The sequence below is a fragment of the Lynx rufus genome, unplaced genomic scaffold (genome assembly GCF_022079265.1).
Source record: "Lynx rufus isolate CCGP_SWC_20201006 ecotype Redwood Valley unplaced genomic scaffold, mLynRuf1.p SCAF_9, whole genome shotgun sequence".
NCBI lineage: Eukaryota > Metazoa > Chordata > Mammalia > Carnivora > Felidae > Lynx > Lynx rufus.
The window spans coordinates 49384438-49409339 of record NW_025814897.1 but is presented as its reverse complement, the minus strand read 5'-3'; the positions used below and the strand labels follow the sequence as shown (position 1 = coordinate 49409339).

Here is a 24902-nt window from a genome sequence, read left to right as displayed (position 1 = left end):
AGCAAGAACATCTGCATTATAGAGGTCCCAGAAGGAGAAAAGACACGGGGTGCGGGGGGAGGCAGAAAACTTATTTGAAGAAATGATAGCTGAAAACCTCCCTTATCTCTGGGAAGAAAACAGGTATCTAGGTTCGATAAGTGCAGAAGTACCAAACAAGATGAAGCCAAGGAGGTCCACACAGTAAGTAATAATTAAAATACCAAAGATTAAAGATAAAGAGAGAAGTTTAAAAACAGAAGGAGAGAAGCAATGAGTTACATACAAGGAAACCCCATAAGACCATGGGCTGATTTCCCTGCAGAAATTATACAGGCCAGAGGAAGGAGTTAAGATGGCAGAGAAGTATAGAGACCCTGAGCTTGTCTCATCCCTGAAACACAGCTAGATCAGCACCAAACCATTTTGAACACCTAGGAAATTGATCTGAGGATTTATGCAACAATCCGTATAACCTGAGCTACAGAACTCGGCAGATACATGGTGTGCAGAGGTGAACTGGGGGAGAGAAAAGCCACAGAGGGTAGGGAGCTGTTTTTGTGGAGAGAAGACTAAGAAAAAATAAAGGGGTAGAGTGTGGTACATCAGGATTGTGCACAAGAAAAGCACTTGCCCTGAAAGTAGTTTGAGAGAGAAAGAGTAAAAATACTTGCAGGGGACTGAACAAGAAATCTGTTCCCCAAAACCATTGACAGGGAGAAAGGAAAGGGCTTCAATACCACCAGGATTCTATACACAGTGGAGCGCAGAGTCTGAAGATTCAGAGCCCCGTGCCTGGTGGTGCTCTGGTGAGGAAGTAGGGAGAATCCCCAGGAGCAGGCAGTGGGGTTTGAGGGGTCCATATGCCACATAGGGAAAAGTGGTTCCCCTGCATGGAGTGCATTTGGTAGATACCATACGGCCTCCTGGTGGGCAAAGGTCCCAGAGGACCCCAGAGAGCAGCCATGTTTGCTGGTATTGGGACAAAGATGCCAGAGTGCTGTGAAACCTGGCATCAACTGTGTGTTACGGACTGCCATAATCTCTGAACCTCTGCCACCGTGTGACCACACAAACGTTTTCTGGGGCAAGCTGGCTTCCGGCCAATGCTCAGTGAGACCCTCCCCAGAGAGTCGGTGGGGGTTTCCAAAGTGTGGGGTTTTGAAACACAACCCCATCTGAGATAAATCTCGAGAAGGAGGTTTGTCTCGCAGGCAGACAGCTTAGACAGACAGGGTAGAGGCAGGGAGTGAACAGGACCTGAGACAAAGGAGCGGTGCTTGACTGTGGGTTGGTGAGATTGCGAAGTTCCTGAGCCAGAGATTAGGGAGCTGGGTGAAGTCAATTCCACCTCAACCGCACATGCACAGGTACACAAACACACAGATCCAGCCCAGCAAGCTAAGCAGCACCATCTAGTGGAGAACGGAGCTGTTACACCAAGCCCTGCCCAACTGTGCCCTCCAAGCCATCCCCTAGAAGACCAGCACAAGTCACTCCACCTGCTTAGTATATGGACTATAGAGTGCTTCATAGTTTCAGTTCTAGGGGAAAGTGGATATAAATTCTTTTGGGTTTCATTCTATTTGCTGGCTCATTTATTTGCTCATTTTCTTTACTTTGGTTTTCTTTTATCTCTTAAATACAGAGAAAAAACTTATTTATTTACACTTTTTCCCCCCTTTCCTTTTCCTTTATTTTCTACATTCTATAAAGTTTCTTTCAACAAGGAGATTGAAACAAACCTAGGATCTGGCTTCCTTTGACTTTGTTTTGTTTATAATTTTTATTTTTTATTTTATTAATTTTTATCCTTCCTCCAAAATGAAAAAAAACAAAGGAATTCACCCCAAAAGAAAGAATGGGAAGAAATGACAGCCAGGGATTTAGTCAACACAGACATAAGTAAGATGTCTGTACTAGAATTTAGAACCACGATACTAAGAATACTAACTCAGGTTGAAAAAAGCAAAGACACCATAGAATGCATTTCTACAGAGATAAAAAAATAAAATCTAGTTAGGCCAAAATTAAAAATGCTATAACCGAGATGCAATCTTCAATGGATGCCACAATGGCAACGATGGACAAAGCAGAACAGCGAATCGGCAATATAGATGGTAAAATTATGGAGAATGATGAAGTAGATAAAGAGTGAAACAAAGTAGATAAAAAAAGGGGTAGAACAAAGCAAAAGATCACAATACAGGACTTAGAGAACTCAGGGATTCATTAAAAAGGAATAACATCTAAACCATAGGAGTCCCAGAAGATGAAGAGAGAGCAAAAGGGACAGAAGGTTTATGTGAGCAAATTATAGAAGAAACCTTGCCTAATCTGGGGAAGCACACAGACATCAAAACCCAGGAAGCACAGACAACTCCCATTAGATTCAACAAAAACCCATCACCAAGGCATATCATACTCAAATTCACAAAATACACAAGACAAGGAAAGAATTATGAAAACAGCAAGGGGGAAAAAACATCCTTAATCTATAAGGGAAGACGGATCAGGTTCACAGCAGACCTATCCACAGAAACTTGACAGGCCAGAAAGGAATGGCAGGATATATTCAACATGCTGAATTGGAAAAACATGCAGCCACGAATTCTTTATCCAGCAAGACTATCATTCAAAACAGCAGGAGAGAGAAATAATTTCCCAAACAAAAACTAAAGGTGTCCATGACCATTAAACCAGTCCTGCAAGAAATTTTAAGGGGGACACTTTGAGTGGAAAAAAGACAAAGAAGACCAGAAGCAACAAAGACTAGAAAGGACCAGAGAACGTCACCAGAAACACCAACTCTACAGGCAACACAATAGCACTAAATGATTATCTTTCAGTACTCACTCTAAATGTCAATGCACTAAATGCTCCAATCAAAAGATGTAAGAGAATGAATAAGAAAACAAGACCCATCTATATACTGCTTACAAGAGACTCATTTTAGACATAAAGACACCTTCAGATTGAAAATAAGGGGATGGAGAACTGTCTATACTGCTAATGGTCATCAAAAAAAAGCTGCAGTAGCCATACTTCTATCAGACAATCTAGATTTTATTTTAATGTGTTTTAATGTTTATTTATTTTTAAGAGAGAGCATGAGTGGGGGAGGGGCAGAGAGCGAGAGGGAGACAGAATCTGAAGCAGGCTCCAGGCTCTGAGCCGTCAGCACAGAGCCCGATGTGAGGCTCAAACTCATGAACTGCAAGATCGTGACCTGAGCTGAAGTCAGATGCTTAACCGAATGAGCCACCCAGGTGCCCCCAGACAAACTATATTTTAAACCAAAAGAGTGTAACAAGAGATGAAGAAGGGCATTATATCATAATAAAGGGGATCTATCCACAAGAAGATATAACAATTGTATATCAACGTGGAGGCACCCAAATATATAAAGTAATCACAAACATAAACTAATTGATAATAATACTATAATCGTAGGGGACTTCAATACCCCATTGACAACAATGGACAGATCATATAGGCAGAAAATCAACAAGGAAACAATGGCTTTGAGTGACACACTGGACCAGATGAGATATATTCAGAAAATTTCATTGTAAAACAACAGAATACACATTTTTCTGGAGTGCACATGGGACATTCTCCAGAATAGATCACATCCTGGATCATAAATCAGCCCTCAACAAGTACACAAAGATCAAGATCATACCTAGCATATTTTCAGACAACATCACTATGAAACTGGAAATCATCCACAAGAAAAAATTTGAAAAGACCATGAATACTTGGAGATTAAAGAACATCCTACTAAGGAATGAATGGGTTAACCAAAAAGTTAAAGAGGAAATTAAAAAGTAAATGGAAGTGAATGAAAATGAAAACACGACTGCCCAAAACCTCTGGGATGCAGCAAAGGCAGTCATAAAAGGGAAGTATATAGCAATCCAGGCCTTCCTAAAGAGGGAAGCAAGGTCTCAAATACACAATCTTATGCCTAAAGGAACTGGAAAAGGAACAGCAAATAAAGCCAAAAACCAGCAGAAGAGAAATAATAAAGATTAGAGCAGAAATCAAGGGTATTAAAATAAAAAAAAAAACAAAAAACAGAACAGGTCAACGAAACCAGGAGCTGGTTCTTTGAAACATTTAACAAAATTGTTAATCTAGCCAGATGGATCAAAAAGAAAAAGGAAAGGACCCAAATAAGTAAAATCATGAATGAAAGTAGAGAAATCACAACCAATAGCAGAGAAATATAAACAATATTAAGAGAATTTTATGAGCAATTATATGCCAACAAATTGGGCAATCTGGAAGAAATGGACAAATTCCTAAGAACATATAAATTACCAAAACTGAAACAGGAAGAAACAAAAATTTTTTAACAGATCCATACCCAGTAAAGAAATGGAATCGGCAATCAAAAATCTCCCAACAAACAGAAGTCCAGGGCCAGATGGCTTCCCAGGGGAATCTACCGAACATTTAAAGAAGAGTTAACACCTATTCTTTTGAAGCTGTTCCAAAAATACAAATGGAAGGAAAACTTCCAAACTCATTCTATGAAGCCAGTTTTACCTTGATTCCAAAACCAGACAAAGACCCCACAAGGAGAAATACAGACCAATTTCTCTGATGAACATGTATACAAAAATTCAACAAAATACTAGCAAACCGGATCTAACAATACATTAAAAGAACTATTTACCACCATCAAGTGGAATTCATTCCTGGGATGCAGGGCTGGTTCAATATCTGCAGGTGAATCAATGTGATACATCACATTGATACAAGAAAGGTTAAGAACCACATGATCTCAACAGATGCAGAAAAAGCATCTGACAAAATACAGCATCCTTTCTTGATTAAAACCCTTAAGAAAGTAGGGATAGAAGGAACATACCTCAAGATCATAAACACCATATACAAAAGACCCATTGCTAATATCATCCTCAATGGGAAAAAACTAAGAGCTTTCCCTCTATAGTCAGGAACACGTCAAGGATGTCCACTCTCACCACTGTTATCCAACATAGTGCTGGAAGTCCGGCCTCAGCAATCAGACAACACAAATAAATAAAAAGCATCCAACTCAGCAAGGAGGAAGTCAAACTTTTGCTCTTCGCAGATGACATAATACTCTATGTGGAAAACCTGAAAGACTCCACCAAAAAACCCCAAAAATAAATAATCCAGTGAAGAGATGGGCAAAAGGCATGAACACTTTTCAAAGGAAGACATCCAGATGACTAACAGACATATGAAAAGATGCTCAGCCTCATGTAAAACTGATACATGAATTCAGCAAAGTAACAGAAATAGGTTGTATTTCTATATACCAATAATGAAACAACAGAAATAGAAATTGAGGAATTGATCCCATTTACAACTGTAGTAAGAACCATAAGACACCTAACCAAAAAAGTGAAAGATCTATACACTGAAAACTATAGAAAGCTTATGAAATGGAAAAACATTCCATGCTCATGGATTGGAAAATCAAATATTGTGAAAATGTCTATACTACCCAAAGCAATCTACACATTCAATGCAATCCCTATCAAAGTAACACCAGCCTTATTCACAGAGCTAGAAAAAATAATCCTAAAATTTGTATGGAACCAGAAAAGACCCCGAATAGCCAAAGCAATCCTGGAAAAGAAAACCAAGGCTAGAGGCATCACAATTGCGGACATCAAGCTGTATTACAAAGCTGTGATCATCAAGACAGTATAGTACTGACACAAGAACAGACCCACAGATCAATGGAACAGAAAAGAGAATCCAGAAATGGACCCACAAACGTATGGCCAACTAATCTTTGACAAAGCAGCGAAGAATATCCAATGGAAAAAAGTCTCTTTAGCAAATGGTGCTGGGAAAACTGGACAGTGACATGTAGAAGAATGAACCTGGACCAGTCTCTTATACCATACACAAAAATAAACTCAAAATGGATGAAAAGACCTAAACATAAGACAGGAAGCCATCAAAATCCTAGAGGAGAGAACAGGCAACAACCTCTTTGACCTTAGCTGCAGCAACCTCTTACTTGACCTATCTCTAGAGGCAAAGGTAAACAAAAACAAAAATGAACTATTGGGAGCTCATCAAAATAAAAAGATTCTGCACAGTGAAGGAAACAATAAGCAAAACTAAAAAGCAACCAATGGAATGGGAGAAGACATGTGCAAGTGACACATCTGATAAAGGGCTAGTATCCAAAATCTATAAAGAACTTATCAAACTCAACACCCCAAAAATAAATAATCCAGTGAAGAGATGGGCAAAAGGCATGAACACTTTTCAAAGGAAGACATCCAGATGGCTAACAGACACATGAAAAGATGCTCAACATCACTCATCATCAGAGAAATACAAATCAAAACCACAATGAGATACCACCTCATACCCATCAGAATGGCTAAAATTAACAGCTCAGGCAACAACAGATGTTGGCGAGGATGTGGAGAAAGGGGAACCTTTTTTTCCTTTTTTTTTTTTTTTTAACATTTATTTATTTTTGAGACAGAGAGACACAGAGCATGAACAGGGGAGGGTCAGAGAAAGAGGGAGACACAGAATCCAAAACAGGCTCCAGGCTCTGAGCTGTCAGCACAGAGCCCAACATGGGGCTCGAACCCACGGACCGTGAGATCATGACCTGAGCCGAAGTCGGACGCTTAACCGACTGAGCCACCCAGGTGCCCCTAGAAAGGGGAACCTTTTTGCATTGCTGGTAGGAATGCAAAGAGGTACAGTCACTCTGGAAAATAGTATAGAGGTTCCTCAAAAAATTAAAAATAGAACTAGCCCTAGACCCAGCAATTGTACTACTAGGTATTTATCCAAAGGAGACAGGGGTGGTGGTTTGAAGGGGCACAGGCACCCCAGTGTTTATAGGAGCACTATTGACAATAGCTAAATTATGGAAAGAGTCCAAATATCCATTGACTGATAAATTGATAAAGATGTGGTATATATATATGTATATATAATTATATACATAATGGAATATTACTTGGTGATCAAGAAAAATGAAATCTTGCCATTTGCAACAATGTGGATGGAACTAGAATATATTATGCTAAGTTAAATAAGTGAGTCAGAAAAAGACAAATATTCTATGATTTCACTCATATGTGGAATTTAAGATACAAAAGAAATGAACATAGGGGAAGGGAAGCAGAAATAAGATTTTAAAAAGTAGGGGGAACAAACCATAAGAGACTCATATATAGAGAACAAACAGGGTTGTTGGCAGGGTGTTGGGTGGGGGGAGGGAGGTTAACAAAATGCTACTAAACAACAAATTTCTTCAATGAAGAAATCAAAGAGGAAATAAAAAAAAATATATGGAGACAAATGAAAATGAAACACAATACTCCAAAGTCTGTGGGACACAGTGAAACAGTTCTAAAGAGATGCATAGTGAAACAGGCCTACCTCAAGAAACAAGAAAAATTTCAAATAATCTCACCCTATACCTAAAGGAACTAGAAAAAACAAAACAAAATAAACCCGAAGTTGGTAGAAGGAAGAAAATAATTAAGATGAGAGTAGAAATAAAGGAAATACAGACTAAAAAACAATAGAAAAAGATTAATGAAACAAAAAACTGATTCTATGAAAAGATAAACAAAACTGATAAGCTTTTATCCAGATTCATTGCGAATAAAATAAAGGACACAAAATCAGATGAAACAGAAGTAACAACTGACACCACAGAAATAGAAAAGCGTATAACAGAATACTGCAGAAAGTTACATGCCAGCAAAGTGGACAACCTAGAAGAAATAGATAAATTCCTAGAAACTGATACAAACTTTCAAAACTAAACCAGGAAGAAACAGAAAATCTGAACTAGTAATGACACTGAACACATAATCAAAAAAAACCTCCCAATGAACAAAAGTCCAGAACTAGACAAATTCACAGGTGAATTCTACCAAACATTTAAGGAAGAGTTAACAGCTCTTCTCAAAATATTCCAAAAAATAGATGACAGAAAACGTCCAAATTCATTCTATGAGGCCGGCATTACACTGATACCAAAACCAAACAGACTTTACAAAAAAAAAAAAGACTACAGGCCCATCTCTGATAAACACAGATACAAAATTCTCAACAAATATTACCAAACTTTGAACTGAACAATACATTAAAAGGATCATTTACCACCATTAAGTTGGATTTATTCTAGGGATGCAAGGATGGTTCAGTGTTCATAAACCAATTGGTGTGGTACATCACATTAACAATAGGAAGGGTAAAAACCATATGGTCATCTTAATAGATGCAAAATAAGTATTTGATAAAATACAACATCCATTCATGTAAATATTCTCAAAAGAGTGGGTGCAGAGGGAATATAACTCAACACAATAAAAGCCACATATGAGAAACCGACAGCTAATGTCATACTCAATAGTGAAAAACAGAGAGCTCTTCCTCTAATATCAGGAACAAGATGAAGGTGCCCACTCTCACCAATTTTATTCAACATAGTACTAGAAGTTCTAGCCACAGCTATTAGGCAAGAAAAAGAAATAAAAGGCATAGAAATTGGTAAGGAAGAAGTACAATGCTCACTGTCTACAGATGACATGATACTATACATAGAACCCTAAGCCCTAAACTCCACCAAAAAAAAAAAAACCAAAAAACCCTATAATTCAGTTTTTATGTGAATTCAGAATATAACTGAATTTTTGGATTGAGTGTACTTAACAGTATAGTCTTTCTGCAGTGATCAAGTACAAGGCCCTGAGCCTCAAACCCATCTTTCATGACATCTTTGGGGTGGGGGTGGGGTCAACAATTGGATTAGGCTCAATGACGGAATGAGATGTTAATTTCACACACTAATCATAAAAACACCAAAATTTAGCACTTTGAATGTAGGATTAAATGGTATTGCCAGCATAAAACTTCCTTAAGCCACAATTTTAATTCACTGGTTATAGGTAAACTTAAAAATCTAATTTAAGAATATTATAAAAAATGTCAATAGCTTGGACTTTTGAGGAAGATGGCAGAATAGGCAGCCTTTAAATTTTCCTTGTCCCATGAATACAACTTGGTGACACTCACATCAATGCAAATAACCCAGAAAATGACCCAAGATTAGCAGAACAAACTCCACAAGTAACTGTAGAGAAGAAGCCACATCAAAGAGGGTAGAAAGGCACAGAAATTGTGGGGAGCTGAACCCCATGGGTCTGGCTGCCAAAGGAAGGGAGCTGTGAGGTGCAGAGAGGGGTGAGAAACAGAATATCACATCAGGGAACCTACACAGGGAAGACGAATCTCCACAGGATTTGGCTTTGAAAATGAGAGGGGCTAGATTTGGTGATTTCTTAACCAGAAGGATTTAAAGCCTACAACTTTAAAAATCCCTGAGAGCAGCAGAACGCTGAGTCCCACACTTAAAGAGACACTTAAATAGATAGCCATCAAAAGCCCAGAAGATACAGCTTAGAAGCATCAGTTTAAAAAAAAAAAAAAAAAACCTAAACACACACAATAAAAAAACTGGCAGCAGTTTGAAAAATGAGAGCATTTGAGAAGGAGAGTTAGTAATCTCAGAGTTCCTTAAGGGACATCTCCAGGGAAAAAGGAGCTGGCATGTACCATTTCCCTCCACCAACCCCAGCACAATCACCCTTCCACTGGTGGGAACCAGCACCTGTGGGCATTCACTGCCTAATTTGCTTGCACTGCACCACCCCAACCTTCTCCAGCTAAACCTGCCTCAATCCAGCTGCTAAAGGTCCTCTCCCCCAGAAGACTAGCACAAACCTTGCCAACAATGTGTTCCGACCACCTGTGGGGGATGTGTGCACCTTGTTAAAACTGCATCACCCACCCACGTGTGCTTTGTGGAATGTCCTTAAGCCAACTCCAGTACCCACAGCAGCTGCATAAAAGAGGACCAGCCAGCTTAAGAGTGAGCATCCCACCAACTACTCTCAAGAGCAGATGTAGCTGAATTTCCTAACACACAGAAACAGACAGAGTTAGGTAAAGTGAAGAGACCAAACCAAATTAAAGAAAAGGACAAAATCACAGCAAGAGACTTAAGTAAAACAGAGATAAATAATGTGCCTGATAGAGAATTTAAAGTAATGACCATAAAGATACTCATGGGATTTGAGAAGAGTGGAGGACATTCTGTGAGACCCTTAAAGACAAAAAAGAGCCACTCAGGGATGAAGAGAGCAATAAATTTAAAACAAAAATATACTTGACAAGCTAAATAGCAGGCTAGAGGAATTAGAAGAATAAATTCATGGCCTGGAAAACAGAGTAAGAGAGAGTAATCAGGCTGAGCAAATATAAGAGACAAAAAAAAAAAAAAAGTGCAAAATGAGAACAGACTTAGGGATCTCAGTGACTCCAACAAGTGTAATTAATGTTCACAATACAGGGATCCCAGAGGAAGAACAGAGAAAAGGGGGCAGAAAATTTATCTTAAGAAATAATAGTTCAAAACTTCCCTAATCTGGGAAGGAAACAGATATCCAGATCCAGGAGGCACAGGGAACCCCCAACAATATTAACCAAAGAAGGTGCACAAAAATACACATAGTAATTAAAACAACAAAAAGTAGTGATAAAGAATTTTAGGGATGCCTGGGTGGTTCATTCAGTTAAGTGTCTGGTTCTTGATTTCAGCTCAGGTCATGATCTCAGGGCTATGGGACTGAGCCCTGCATCAGGCTCTGCATGGAGTATGGAGATTGAGATTCTATCTCCCTCTCTCTCTGTTCCTCTCCTGTGCTCATGTGTGCATGATCCCTCTCTCAAAAAAATTTAAAAAGTTAAAAAAAAAAATTTAAACACAGTAAAAGACAGTTACATAAATAGGAAACCCCATAAGGCTATCAGTGCATTTTTCAGCAGAAACTTTACAGGCCAGAAGGGAGTGGCATGATATGTTCAAAGTGCTGAAAAGAAAAAAGTCTGCATCCACGAATATTCTATCCAGCAAGGCAATCATTTAGAATAGGAGACATGGTTTCTCAAAAAAAAGAAAAAGTAAAGGAGTGGACAACCACTAACCCAGCCCTACAAGAATTATTAAAGGGGACTAAATGAAGGGCTGTATAAAAAGCAGGAAACACAAAAGAAGTGAAAATCGGTGTATCAGTAAAAATCAGTCAAGGAAATCACAAAATAAAAGGATGCAAAATAGGACATCAATACATAAAATGTGGGTGGGCGGGGGTGTAAAGAATGGGTTCAAGCTTATGAGACCATCAACTTCACATGGAGATGTTGTATGCAAACCTAATGGTATACAAAGAAATCAAAACCAGTAACAGATATGTAAAGACTAAAGAGAAGGGAGTTCAACTTTACCACTAAAGAAACCCAGCAAACTGTGAAAGAGAACAAGAAGAGGATAAGAGAAAAAGTACAAAAAACAACCACAGAAAAGTAACAAAATGTCAATAAATACATATTTATCAATAATTACTTTAAATGTAAATGAACTAAATGCTCCAATCAAAAGATATGGGGTGACAAAGTAGATAGAAAAGACCCATGTATATGTTGCCTACACAAGACTTGTTTCAGATCTAAAGACACCTGCAGATTGAAAGTGAGGGACAAAGAAACATTTACCATGTAAAGGATATCAAAAGAATGCTGAAGTAGCAACATTTATACTGGACCAATAGAATTTAAAACAAAGATGGTAATACGAAACAAAGAAGAACACAATATTGTAATAAAAGGGACTATCCAACAAGAAAATATAACAACTGTAAATATGGACCCAACATGGTGACACCCAAATACATAAAACAGTTAACAACAAACACATAGGAACTAATCAGTAGTAATAAAATAACAGTAAGGGATTTTAACACCCCACTTCACCCCACTTATATCAATGGTCAGATCATCCATACAGAAAATCAACAAGAAAACAGTGGCTTTGAATGACATAGTGGACCAGATGGATTTAACAGATATATTCAGAACATTCAACCTTAAAATAGAAGAATACACATTCTTTTCAAGTGCACATGAACATTTTCTAGAAGAGATCACATATTAGGCCACACAACAAGTCTCAACAAATTAAAAAAAAATCAAAGTCATTCTATGTATCTTTTCGGACTACAATGCCACGAAACTAGAAATCAACCACAAGAAAAAAATATGGAAAGAGCACAAATACACAGAGGTTAAATAACATGCTACTAAACAATGAATTGATAAACCTAGAAATCAAAGATGAAATAAAAAATTATATGGAAACAAATGCAAATGAAAACACAAAGGTCCAAAATCTTTGGGATGTAGAAAAGTGGTGTTAAGAAGGTAGTTTATAGCAATATAGACCTACCTCATAAAGCAAGAAAAATCTCAAATAAGCAACCTAACCTCATACCTAACGCAGCTAGAAAAAGAACAAAACCTAAAACCAGCAGAAGGAAGGAAATAAAGATTAGAGCAGAAATAAATGACAAAGAATCTAAAAAACAAACAAACAAACAAAAAAACCAAAACAAAACAAAAAACCCCAATGAAAGAGATCAATGAAACCAATAGTTGGTTCTTTGAAAAGATCAACAAAACTGATAAGCCTCTAGCCAGACTCATTAAAATAAAAAGACTGAAATAAACAAAATCACCAGTGAAAGAAGAAAATTAACCCACAGAAATACAAACAAATGTAAGAGAGTATTGTGAAAAATTATATGCCAACAAACTGGACAACCTACAACAAATGGATAAATTCCTAGAAACAAATCATCACCCAAAACTGAAGCAGGAATAGAAAATCTGAACAGACCAATTACCAGTAATGAAATTGAATCAGTAAGCAAAAACTCCCAACAAAAATCTAGCACCAGATGGCTTCACAGGTGAATTCTACCAAACATTTAAAGGAGAATTAATATCTACTCTTCTTAAACTATTCCAAAAAACAGAAGAGGGAGGAAAACTTCCAGATTCATTCTAGGAGGCTAGCATTACACTGAAAACTAAAACTAGATAAAGATATCATAAATAAAGAGAACTAGAGGCCAGTATCTCTGATGAACATAGATACAAAAACCCTCAACAAAAATATTAGCAAACTGAATCCAACAATATATTAAAAATATCACTGACCACAATCAAGTGGGATTGATTCCCAGGATGCAAGGCTGGTTCAATATTTGCAAATCAATCAACATGAAACATCACATTAATAATAAAAAAAAGGATAAAGACCATATGATCATTTTGACAGATGCAGAAAAAGCATTCAAGATGGTACAACATCCATTCATGATAAAAACCGTCAAAAAAGTAGGTTTGTTTGTTTGTTTAGAGAGTGCAAGCAGGGGAGAGGCAGAGGGAAAGAGAATCTTAAGTGGGCTCTGTTGCTGACGTGGGGCTCTGTCTCACAACTGTGGGATCATGACCTTACCTGAAATCATGAGTTGGATGCTTAACCGACTGAGCCACCAAGGTGCCCCAACAAAATAGGTTTAGAGAGAACATAATAAGGGCCTTTATGACAAACCCACAGCCAACTTCATACACAATGGAGAAAAATTGAGAGCTCTTCCCCAAAGGTCAGGAACAAGACAAGAATGTCTACTCTCACCAGTTTTATTCAACACAGTACTGGAAGCTCTAATCACAGCAATCAGACAACAAAAAGAAATAAAAGGCATCCAAATCAGTAAGGTAGAAGGAAAACTTTCCCTATTTGTACATGACATGATACTATATATAGAAAACCGTAAAGATTCCACCAAAACCCACTAGAACTGATAAATGAATTCAGTAAAATTATAGGAAACAAAATCAATGTATAGAAATCTGTTGCACTCTATACACTAATAATGAAACAGTAGAAAGAGAAATTAATAATCCCACTTACAATTGCACCAAATATAATAAAATACCTAGAAATAACTTTAATCAAGAAGGTAAAAGACCTGTACTATGAAAACTCCAAAACAATGATAAAAGAAACTGAAGACAACACTAAGAAATGCAAAGATATTCCATGCTCATGGACTGGAAGAACAAATACTGTTAAAATGTCTATAATACCCAAAGCAATCTACAGATTAAATGTAATCAAAATACCAACAGCATTTTTCACAGAACTAGAACAAACCACCTTAAAATTTGTATGGAATGACAAAAGACCTCGAATGGTCATAGCAGTTTTGAAAAAGAAAAACAGAACTGGAGGCATCACAATTCTGGACTTCAAGTTATATTACAAAGCTGTAGTAATCAAAGCAGTATAGTATTGTCCCCAAAATAGAACAGAATAGAAAGCCCAGAAATAAACCCACAATTATATGGTCAATTAATCTTTCACACAAGAGGAAAAGAATATGCAATGGGAAAAAGACAGCCTCTTCAACAAATGGTGCTGGGAAAACCGGAAAGCTACTTGCAAAATAAAGAAAGTGGACCACTTTCCTACACCATACCAAAAATAAACTCAAAATGAGTTAACCACATAAATATGAGACCTGAAACTGAAAAGTCCTGTAAGAGAGCACAGGCAGTAATTTCTCTGACATTAGCAGTAGCAACATTTTTCTAGATATGTCTTCCAAGGCAAGGGAAAAAAAAAAAAAAACCAAAAAACTACTGGGAGTACATAAAAATAAAAAGCTTCTGCAGCACAAAGGAAACAATCAACAAAACTAAAAGGCAACCTATGAAATGGGAGAAGATACTTGCAAATGACACATCTGATAACAGCTTAGTTTCCAAAATATATAAAGAATTTACACAACTTAACACCAAGAAAACAAATAATCCAATTAAAAAATGGGCAGAAGACATGAACAGACATTTCTCCAAAGTAGATATACAGATGGCTAACAGACACATGAAAAGATGCTCAATCAGCATCAGTCCTTGTTAGGGAAATGCAAATTAAAACTACAATGAGATTTCGCCTCACATACTTGTCAGAATGGCTAAAATCAACAACAGAAGAAACAACACATGTTGGTGAGGATGTGGAGAAAAAGAACTCTCCTGCACTGTTGGTGGGAATGCAAACTGGTGTAGCCACTATAAAAAACAGTAGGGAGGGTCCTCAAAAAATGAAAAATAGCCTATAATCTAGTAATTGCACTATTGGGTGTTTAACTCAAAAGATACAAAAACACTTATTCAAGGGGCACCTGGGTGGCTCAGCTGGTTAAGCATCCAACTTTGGCTCAGATCACGGTCTCATGGTTTGTGAGTTTGACCCCACACCAGGCTCTGTGCTGACAGCTCAGAGCCCAGAGCCTGCTTTGGCTACTGTGTCTTCCTCTCTCTGCCCCTCCCCTGCTCACACTTTGTCTCTCAAAAATAAACAAACATTAAAAAACAAACAAAAACACTTACTCAAAGGGATGCATACCCCTCTATGTTTATTGCAGTATTATATACAATAGTCAAATTATGGAAGCAGCTCAAGTGCTCATCGAATGATGAATGGATATAGATGTGGTATATATACACAATAGAATATTATTCAGCCAAAAAAAAAAAGAATGAAACCATGCCATTTGCAATAACATGGAGGGAGGCAGAGACTACAATGCTAAGTAAAATAGTTAGAGAAAGACAAATACCTTATGATTTCACTCAGATGTGGAATTTAAGAAACAAATAGGCAAAGGTAAAAAAAGAGAGACACAAACCAAGAAACAGACTCTTATAAAAAAAACTGTATAGTGACAGATAGTGACTACATATATCATGGGGGAACACTGAGTAATGTATAGAATTGGTGTATCACTACTTTGTACATTAGAAACTAATGCAACGTTGTATTAACAGTGCATCTCTTGGGAGAGGAGGAATAAAAAAAGAAGGAAAATCTTAATTCCTAAGTAAAAATGAAGTATTTGTCAAGTCCAAGGGAAAGAAAATATACATGTATGTGTGTATAAAATTACAGAAAGTAAACATTTTTAATCATAGTGATTAATTCACGATTATGAGTTTTATCAATTATATTCCACAGTCAAGCTCATTTAGCTTATTCTATGTTTTATATAAAATTATTCTTTTTCTCCATAGCACCACAATGACAACTGTAAAAAATTAATCTGATTCTCTCCTCAGTGGCAAAGTAGAATAATTCTATCTACTTTGCAAGGTTGTTAGAGGGATTACATAAGATAATATGTGAGAAATCCACAGCCCTGTGCATCTCTCACTGTAAGTTCTTAGTAAATGGCATCATCTGACTTTAAGAATTTGTGTATCCAAATCTAAAGCATCTTTTTTTTTTTAATTTTTTTTTTTAATTTTTTTTTTTCAACGTTTTTTATTTATTTTTGGGACAGAGAGAGACAGAGCATGAACGGGGGAGGGGCAGAGAGAGAGGGAGACACAGAATCGGAAACAGGCTCCAGGCTCTGAGCCATCAGCCCAGAGCCCGACGCGGGGCTCGAACTCACGGACCGCGAGATCGTGACCTGGCTGAAGTTGGACGCTTAACCGACTGCGCCACCCAGGCGCCCCAACCAAATCTAAAGCATCTTAATGAAATCCTTTCCAGCCATGTTTAATTAAGTCTCTTCCGTTTGTGAAAGTTAATCAGAACATACACCTGACTGCAGTTAAATGTTTTTATCTAATAGGTCAGCTTTTCTACTGTGGTAGGTATTCTGTGGGGAAGAAGTTGTTTCACTCATCACCTACCACCACCTCAAATAATTCAAATAATATATAATTATCTCACACAACGAAAGCTTTGACAAAATTTCATTCTCTGTGTGACCATAATTTTATTATGACTCTTCTAACTCCTCAATCTCTTTAGATACTAACTTTACTGAAGAATTTTGCTTTTGTTCTTTGGTCCCTTTGTAGAGAGAAAGATGCAGGTATGTTTGGCAGGTGGGTGGGTTGACAGAGATGCCATATGAAAAAGATTGTCTAATGAAATGGTCACAATTGATAATAATGAAAATATTACCTGTTGAGCTCGAGTGACCATCTCCTTATAGATACTATCCAGGCTGACATTTGATAAAGTGGTTAATGCTGATACAATTGTTTCTGCTTGTGCTTTGTCAAATCCTGTAGAGAGCAAATACATATGTGTATATATATATATATATATTTTTTTTAATTTTTTTTAACGTTTATTTATTTTTGAGAGAGAGACAGAGCATGAACAGGGGAGGGTCAGAGAGAGAGGGAGACACAGAATCTAAAACAGGCTCCAGGCTCAGAGCCGTCAGCACAGAGCCCAACATGGGGCTCCAACTCACAGACTGCGAGATCACAATCTGAGCCGAAGTGGGATGTGTACCCACTGAGCCACCCAGGCGCCCAACGTATGTTTATATTTTTATTTTTTTATTTTTTTTTTTTCTTTTTTGTTTATATTTTTAAAAAATGATATCCATATCAACATAGACAGCTAGAATAACTTTCCTCATCATTTAAATTTTTTACTTTTTAAAAAAATATTTGTTTATTTTTGAAAGAGGGAGAGATAGAGCATGAGTGGGGAAGGGGCAGAGAGAGAGAGAGAGAGAGAGAGAGAGAGAGAGAGAGACAGAAATCTGAAGCAGGCTCCAGGCTCTGAAGTGTCAGCACAGAGCCCAACGCGGGGCTCAAACTCACAAACCGTGAGATCATGACCTGATCCAAAGTCAGAGGCTTAACCGACTGAGTCACGCAGGCACCCTTAAATTTTTTACTTTTTAAAAAATGGTTACAATAAAAAATTTCAGATTATGCTAAATTACTCTCTAAAAGCATTCTGCAATTTTAATTCCCACTGATCCATTTCCCCATATTTATATCAACACTGGATACTGCTAGTTTTTTTTTTTTCAGTTTATAATTGGCATTAAAAAATGAAATGGCATAGCATTGTTATTTATACTTAAAATTTGCATTTCCTTAGTTAAGCACCTTACATATATTTATTGCCTATTTATATTTTTCTGTGTGCTATTTATGGCCTTTACCCATTTTCCTATAAGATACTGAACATTTCCTTATTGGTTCATATGAATTTTGTGTATTAAAGCAATAGGCTCATTATTATGTCTATTCCTAATATTTCTAACTTTACAGATGATACCCTTTGATATACAGATTTAAATATTTCAGTAGTCACACGTCAGTCTTTAGTTCACTGCTTTTGAGTTTTATGTCTTGTTTCCTCAATCTAAAAGTCTTAAAGTATTCTAGCATTTTTTTTAACTTTTCCCTCATATTTTTACATTTGACTTTTTTTTTTTAATGTTTATTTATTTTTGACAGAGAGACAGCGAGAGAGAGAGAGAGCATGAGTGGGGGAGGGACGGAGAGAAAGGGAGACACAGAATCCAAAGCAAGCTCCAGGCTCTGAGCTGTCAGCACACAGCCCGACATGGGGCTCCAACTCATGGACCGCAAGATCATGACCCGAGCCGAAGTCGGATGCTCAACTGACTGAGCCACCCAGGTAACCCATACATTTGACTTTTAATCAACCTGGAATTTATTTTTTCAAATGGCTAGTCATGTATCTTATCAATTTATTAAATAGCTCTTTCTTTCCCTAATTTGTAATGCCTTATTGTTAGCTAAAAATATCTACGTTTACCTATCTGAATACAACTCTATTTTATTAATCAACTTTTCTTATTTTTTATTTTTTACAGTGTATTTATTTTTGAGAGAGAGTGACAGCATGTGCATGAGCAGGGAAGGGGCAGAGAGAGAGGGGGACAGAAGATCCAAAGCAGGCTCTGTGCTGACAGCAGTGAGCCTGACATGGGGCTCGAACTCATGAACTGTGAGATCATGACTTGAGCTGAAGCTGGACACTTAACTGACTGAGTCACCTAGGTGCCCCATTTATCAACTTTTCTATTCCTGTATTATCACACAATTTAAATTATTGTTTTGACAACTGGTTATTTTTTGTGCTTGTTCCTTTTTCTTTTTTGCTATTCCTAAGCAGTCCTTGTACTTACACATGAACTTTAGTATCAGCCTAGAAACTCTGCAGTTTTTTTCTACATAATTGAAATCATACTGCATATGTAATGTTATATGTTAGTTCTCTATCTTGAGTATTTCTCATTATCAGTAAATATTCTTCAAGCAATACCATTTTCATGACTGTAAAATATTCCACTGTATGGATAGCACTTGTATTTCAACGGATTCTTAATTGTCCATAATAATTATACTGTCTTGACTAGGTAATTTACTATGACTGTTGTTAAGTTCTTTCAAGAGTTATCTGTTTCTTACCATGAGTTTCCAAATCCTGAACCAGTGCATGGGTATCAAACGTTAATTTCCTTTGTTCTAAAGGAGTTAGGTCCACTCGCCTCATATCATATCCTTCCTTGGTTGTGGTGGTGAAAAAGTCTGAAAAGAGAAGACAGGGTTTTTTCCTTGTAGGAACTAACACAAGTGTGCCACTTTAGTTTCTCAAGCATTTCTCTCATCTATTTACAATACAGTTCTAGCTCTTCTGCTTAGGAATTCTGTAATTTCAAGGAAGAAAACGGGTTCCTCTGAGCCTTGGACTCTTTTATCTGAAAAGTGTCTAAAAGTACTCTGTACACGGCAAACATTCAATAAATGCTTCCTTTCCTTCTTTCAGTATGATGTTTTATTTGTTAAGAGTCAGTAAAAAGTTGTAATGTAATATACATCAAAAGCTTTGGATATCACTGTCATGTCTCTCATTACTGGAAGAGTGGAAACCATCCAACTCTCCTAGGTGCTAAGATGTCTTTCACAGAGCTATGATAATAATTTATACCTACATCCTCACATAAAGTAGCTTTTTGAACTCCCACTCTCCTACATATCCAGCTTATTTCCATCACAGTCCTCAGTTCTAATCTGAACTCGTCTTGTTCGTCTCTCTGAACCAGAGTACAAGCTCTAGGACACTTTGTGTTTTTCATCACTGTATCTTCGGTACCTAGAACGGTACTCGGCAAATAATTGGGTCACAATATTTTGTTGAATCAATCAATGAATCTGATTTTAAATCCTGGAGTATTTACTAGAGGCAACACAAAAGCCCTAGCAAATTTCTTATCTTTGAAATAAATGTACCATTTCAATAAATTCCCAATTTTTAACCTAGACACAGTATGGTCCTTTTCCATATATTGCTGGTGAATTTCATTAAAAAGTATTCTCTTTCAGCAAGAACTCTGTTTACATTCAACTTCATTACTATTACTATATATTAAGTAAAATAACAGCTAATTAGTATAATTATTAATTGAACACAAGGTACTGTACTAGATGTTTTATATACTACAAAGGCAAGGTGGCATTATCCATTTTAGATAAGGTAAGTGAACCTAAGGTAAAGCATTTTACCTCCAGTCACAGAATCATTAGTGAATTCAGACTCAGGTCTTCTGACTCCAAAGCTCAGGCTCTGTCACCCTATGCTGTCTCTCTTTTTTATCCCAAACCACTTAATATACGTAGGTACTTAAAAAGACACAGCTGCAACCTCAAGTATTGCTTTGCTGGTAGGTACTGTAGGGAAAATGCAATTCTTTCCTATATCCTTCCAGCAATATCCTTCCAGCCAACAGACACTTGAGCACCAGGTACAGAGGATGATGAGAAAACCAGACATAACTGATGTCTTTGCTGACTTTGTGGACTAGTAAGTGGGCAGGAAAGATAGGTTTAAAAACAGTACCTATCTAAATATAAACTCTAAATTCAAATGATGAAAAAGTGATGGCCAGTCCTTTAGATCAATTTATTTAAATACTCAGATAAATTGTTTAGAGATAATGGGAATCAGATGTAAAAGTGGATCAATTTTGAACACATACACACACATATTAGCACAGCAGTCAGCAATCTTTTTGGCTTTGAGTGCCATCTAGAAGAGTTCAGCAATGTGCCTGTGTGCCAATATTAGACCTGAGGAGGAAAAGAAAAAATTGGAGGAAAAAGAGGGGCAGGTTTCAGCAATATTTCCAGTAACAATTGTATTAGGATTGATTAGTACCTGAAGTTATCTCTCCTTGATTAGAAGTTTAGTATTTTATTCAAGGTTTACTTGGTGGGGGAGGAGAGAGGGTAATATTTATATGACATGATACTGCTTTCACACCTAATACTTATCCTTAAAATTCTCATGTTATGGATGAGGAAAACAGGCTCAGAAGTGCTAAGTAACTGCCTGAGATGTTATGGTCTCAGAGCTAGGCAGGTTAGTGCACAATTCCTCTGATTTCAGTCAACAAACATTTGAATGCCTTTCACAAAAGGCAGCTTCCTACTGAATATGGGAGAGACACCAAATACCTAACACAGCCACAATCTGCAGGGTGCAGCTGCAGTCTCCTGTCTCCCCTCTTTGGCTCTCTGCTCTTAAGGATTCTTTTAACTCTTTAATTCTCTGAAAAACTTAAGAAAGCTCTCCTTTTCTTTGCCTGCTCATGTTTATCCTTCTGAGTTCAGTTTGAATGTCTCCTCCTCCAGAAAGCCTGCCCAGACTCTTTTACGTCAGGTGTTGCTTGTTCACAGGATCCTAGAACACTGTTTTGCCACACCTCATGAATTACACATTTATATGACTGTTAACTGCTTACCTTTCCCACTAGGTCAGGAATCACATCAGCAAACTACAGCCTGCAGGTCACCACCACCACCTGTTTTTCTAAATAGCTTTACTGCAACCCAGCCATGCTCATTGATTTACGTATTATCAACGGCGGCTTTCATGTTAACATGACAAGAGTAGTCGCAAGTGACCGTATTGCCCACAATGTCTAAAATGTAACCTGGCTCATTACAGAAAAACTTTGCTGACCACTGCATTAGACTATGAAATCCCTGTAAGCAAGAACCACACCTGTTATTGCTCATCACTGAATCCCCAATGCCTAATACAATTCTGAGTGTTCTGTAGAAAGCTGCTCATTGAAAGGGAACTGTGCTAGGTGTTATGGGTACAATGAAGATAAAGGCTGTGGTTTTAAATCATGTGCTATCAAGGTATATCCATAAGGGAATACAGGGAAGAGACATTTGGCCCTCAATGAGAATAAAGGGTTAAGAATGGCTATCTGGAAAAGATACTAATGATAGTAAATCTTAAAGAGGAGTTATCCAGGCAGGAGGAACAGGATGAGCAAAATTCACCAATGCGTGAATTACCTTTGCTGTTCCTACCTTGGGCACTATTTACTATGGGGATGAGGAGGGCAGAGAATTCAGAAGGATCTGTGGACCATTCATTCCTTTGGTGTACTCAAATAGTCATGTAATCTTTGGTTAAGTCTTCACAATCCTAAGAGGTGGGTGCTGACCCCCTCCTTTGCAGTAGGACTTTAGAGAGCACTCTTCTTTAGAGGCAATAAGGAAATGGAAAAGCCATTTGATATCCATAGTAGGGTGTCACAAGTACTTCAACTCATAAGCACTTTTAAGAGTAAGTCTTTGAAAGCACACTAATAGGTAGAGGAGACAAATAACCAGAATCACTGTTCTTAGCTCAGGGTGGGATAACAGGTCCTTAATACCTTAAAAGTTCCCAAAACGTATGCAATTGTACAAAACCCCAAGCCCTTCATTTCATTATTATTTCTTCCGATTCTTTCATATCTATCTTGTAGTTTTCTTAAGACTGAGAAAAAACTCACAGTTTAAAGACTTAACCAGCATCACAAAGCTACTAAGTTGTATATCTTGGATTAGCACTCTGGCCTACCTTGCACCAAGACTACCAGAAAAGGCCAGATTTTACTTTTGATAACACAAGTAAAATGATGTCTCATTAAATCTAAGCTACAAGTTTTATATTAACTTACTAACATTCAGAGTTGCAACACTTCAGTGACACAGCTGGTTACTAATACATTATTTCTATATGCTGGTCAGATGACATGTGCTTTGCTAGCTACATCAGAATTACCAGAATTAAGTAACACAGAGATTCCTGGGCTCCACCCCTGAAGATTGACTCAGTTATTCTGGAGTGGGACTTAAAATTAAGTATTTTTAAAAAGTACCCCCAGGATTTCTGTTCTGCCTAGTTTGGGAAGTAGTAATGGCCTAGGAATCCAGCACTATTAAAACTTAGACAAACTGCATCACCCTCCCATGCCTTCTCTTATTCATCTTTAAAAAAGAAACTGAATAATAAAGGAGATCCCTCTGTGGGTCAGGGTCAAGGCTTTCAAATTAGTCCATCATAATGTGTATGTATGCTAAACACATTTAGTATATATAAATATATAACCAAATACCTTGTGACAGACCCTGGCAGCTAAACAGCGGTCTCACAGATCCAAGATCAACCACTGCAATCTTACTGTGTGAGTAAAATGAAGCAATTAGCAAAATGGAACAAAGTATAGTGGGTACAGGGTGGCTCATTTCTCATGGCACCGAAGATTTAAGAAGGGGAACAGAGAATGCTAAGGTTAGTCCCAAGTGCCCATTCCGCGGACAACCTTAAAGAGTTTTTAAAGAGTGCGGGGAGACTCTGGAATCATCTTTCAACCTCTCAAGTCAGGTTGTCCTTTAGGACACAATGCTAACAGGGTGCTAACAAGTTCAACACTTGCAGGTTCCAGTATTCACGTTTTGTTTTGCTTTGAAAGGCTACAATGTGATTGCCGAGTACTGGAAATAACAGCGAAGTACAGCTGGCCTGACCTGAAATGCATGCTGTGTCTACCAAAAACCTGGGTCCGAGACAGCACCCAAATAACAGCTTATGTCTGAACAAACAACGAAAGAAACCAGAACTCTCAGCACACAGATTACTCCAGACAGACCTCGGAGAGGGCGGGGATTGCCAGCCTCATTTGATAATAAAAAGGAACCAAGCGCAGAGAAAGAAAAGCCCGAGGGACTCTAGTGGTGGAGCCAGGTGGGAGCCCCAGGCTTTCACGGGCTCGCTCTCAAAAGAGGAGAAGCGGTTCTCTACTCAGTCCTAGCCCCTCCCGCCCCAATCTAAGCTGGCGAGATGCAGCGGCGGGGTCACCAGCACCAGGGACTGGGAGGGGCGTGGCACTCTTGTCTACCGCTCGCCGGAGCAGGCACGAACCACCCGCAATATCCCCAAATAGCACGCAGGCATCGACACCAAGCCGTTTCGTCTCACCTCTCCGCAGGGCCGGCGAGAAACGCCCGCCGAGGATGGAAACCCGGCGGCCGGCACAGCCGTCAGAGCACAGGAGCCGCCAAACGCTGCGACTCCACATTTCCTGTTTTCAGGCTGGCGGGTGGAGGTGAGAGGCTGGCTGAATCACGCTCAGGCTTTCGGGCAACGTAGTTCTGGCACCACGAGGATTCTGGGAAGTGTAGTTTTCGGCCTGCAGCAAAAGTCCTTCCCAGCGCAGATTCTAACCTCGGTACCGTTAAGACGGGCCTCTTTACAGACGGGCCCACAGTTCGCGAGCATGGTTCACAGAGGCTCCGCTCCTTCCACCGCCCTTTCCCAACCGGCGCACGACGTTACCACTCTAAGAAAGCGGGACCTTGTCTGAGAACCTTCTGGCGCCCGTTTCCTAGCAATGAGGTACAGCTCAACAGCGGAAGTCCCCGGGGAAAACCCAGAGGCCATTACGCCCCTGAGTGTGAGATTGCGTAACACCCTACTGCCCAGCAACCTGGGACCTGAAATCCTCATCCGCTGAGTATTCCGGGAAATCGCGCAGAAACCTGGGAAACGTAGTCCAGCGAGGTGCTCATTCTTGCTGCTTCATGGCCTACTCCTTTGCCCTCTTGTGTACAGGAGGATGAACTGCAGTTAGTTTAGTTTCGGTCTTGAGGGAAACAATTTCTCCGTTTCCAGAGCGGTGCTGCTTTTCATCACTTACCCTCTGAGACCTGTTACCTCAGACTTTGTTCCACACGGAAAAAATGTTAAAAATAACAACACACAGCAATTCTGGGGTTCAAGTATGTTGATATGTTCTTCGTAAATTCTAAAGTGGTCCACAATG

General features: G+C 38.4%; 1 protein-coding gene across 5 annotated transcripts in view; it reads right to left on the bottom strand.

Annotated features, from left to right (window-relative positions):
- The window catches only part of CCDC90B (coiled-coil domain containing 90B), a 49418-nt gene extending 24901 nt beyond the window's left edge, over window positions 1-24517 (bottom strand). Inside the window, exons 1-3 of one of the 5 annotated variants that reach the window (XM_047070813.1) lie at window positions 24059-24517; window positions 19204-19323; window positions 16919-17022 (exon numbers count right to left, since the gene is read on the bottom strand). In XM_047070813.1, the coding sequence (XP_046926769.1) occupies window positions 16919-17022; window positions 19204-19323; window positions 24059-24158 (324 nt within the window). In that variant the 5' untranslated portion in view covers window positions 24159-24517. Of the gene's footprint in view, window positions 1-16918; window positions 17023-19203; window positions 19324-24058 lie in introns of those variants that run through there. The other 4 variants (XM_047070809.1, XM_047070808.1, XM_047070810.1 and 1 more) reach the window with 4 other exon arrangements.
- Window positions 24518-24902: the final 385 nt, after the last annotated feature.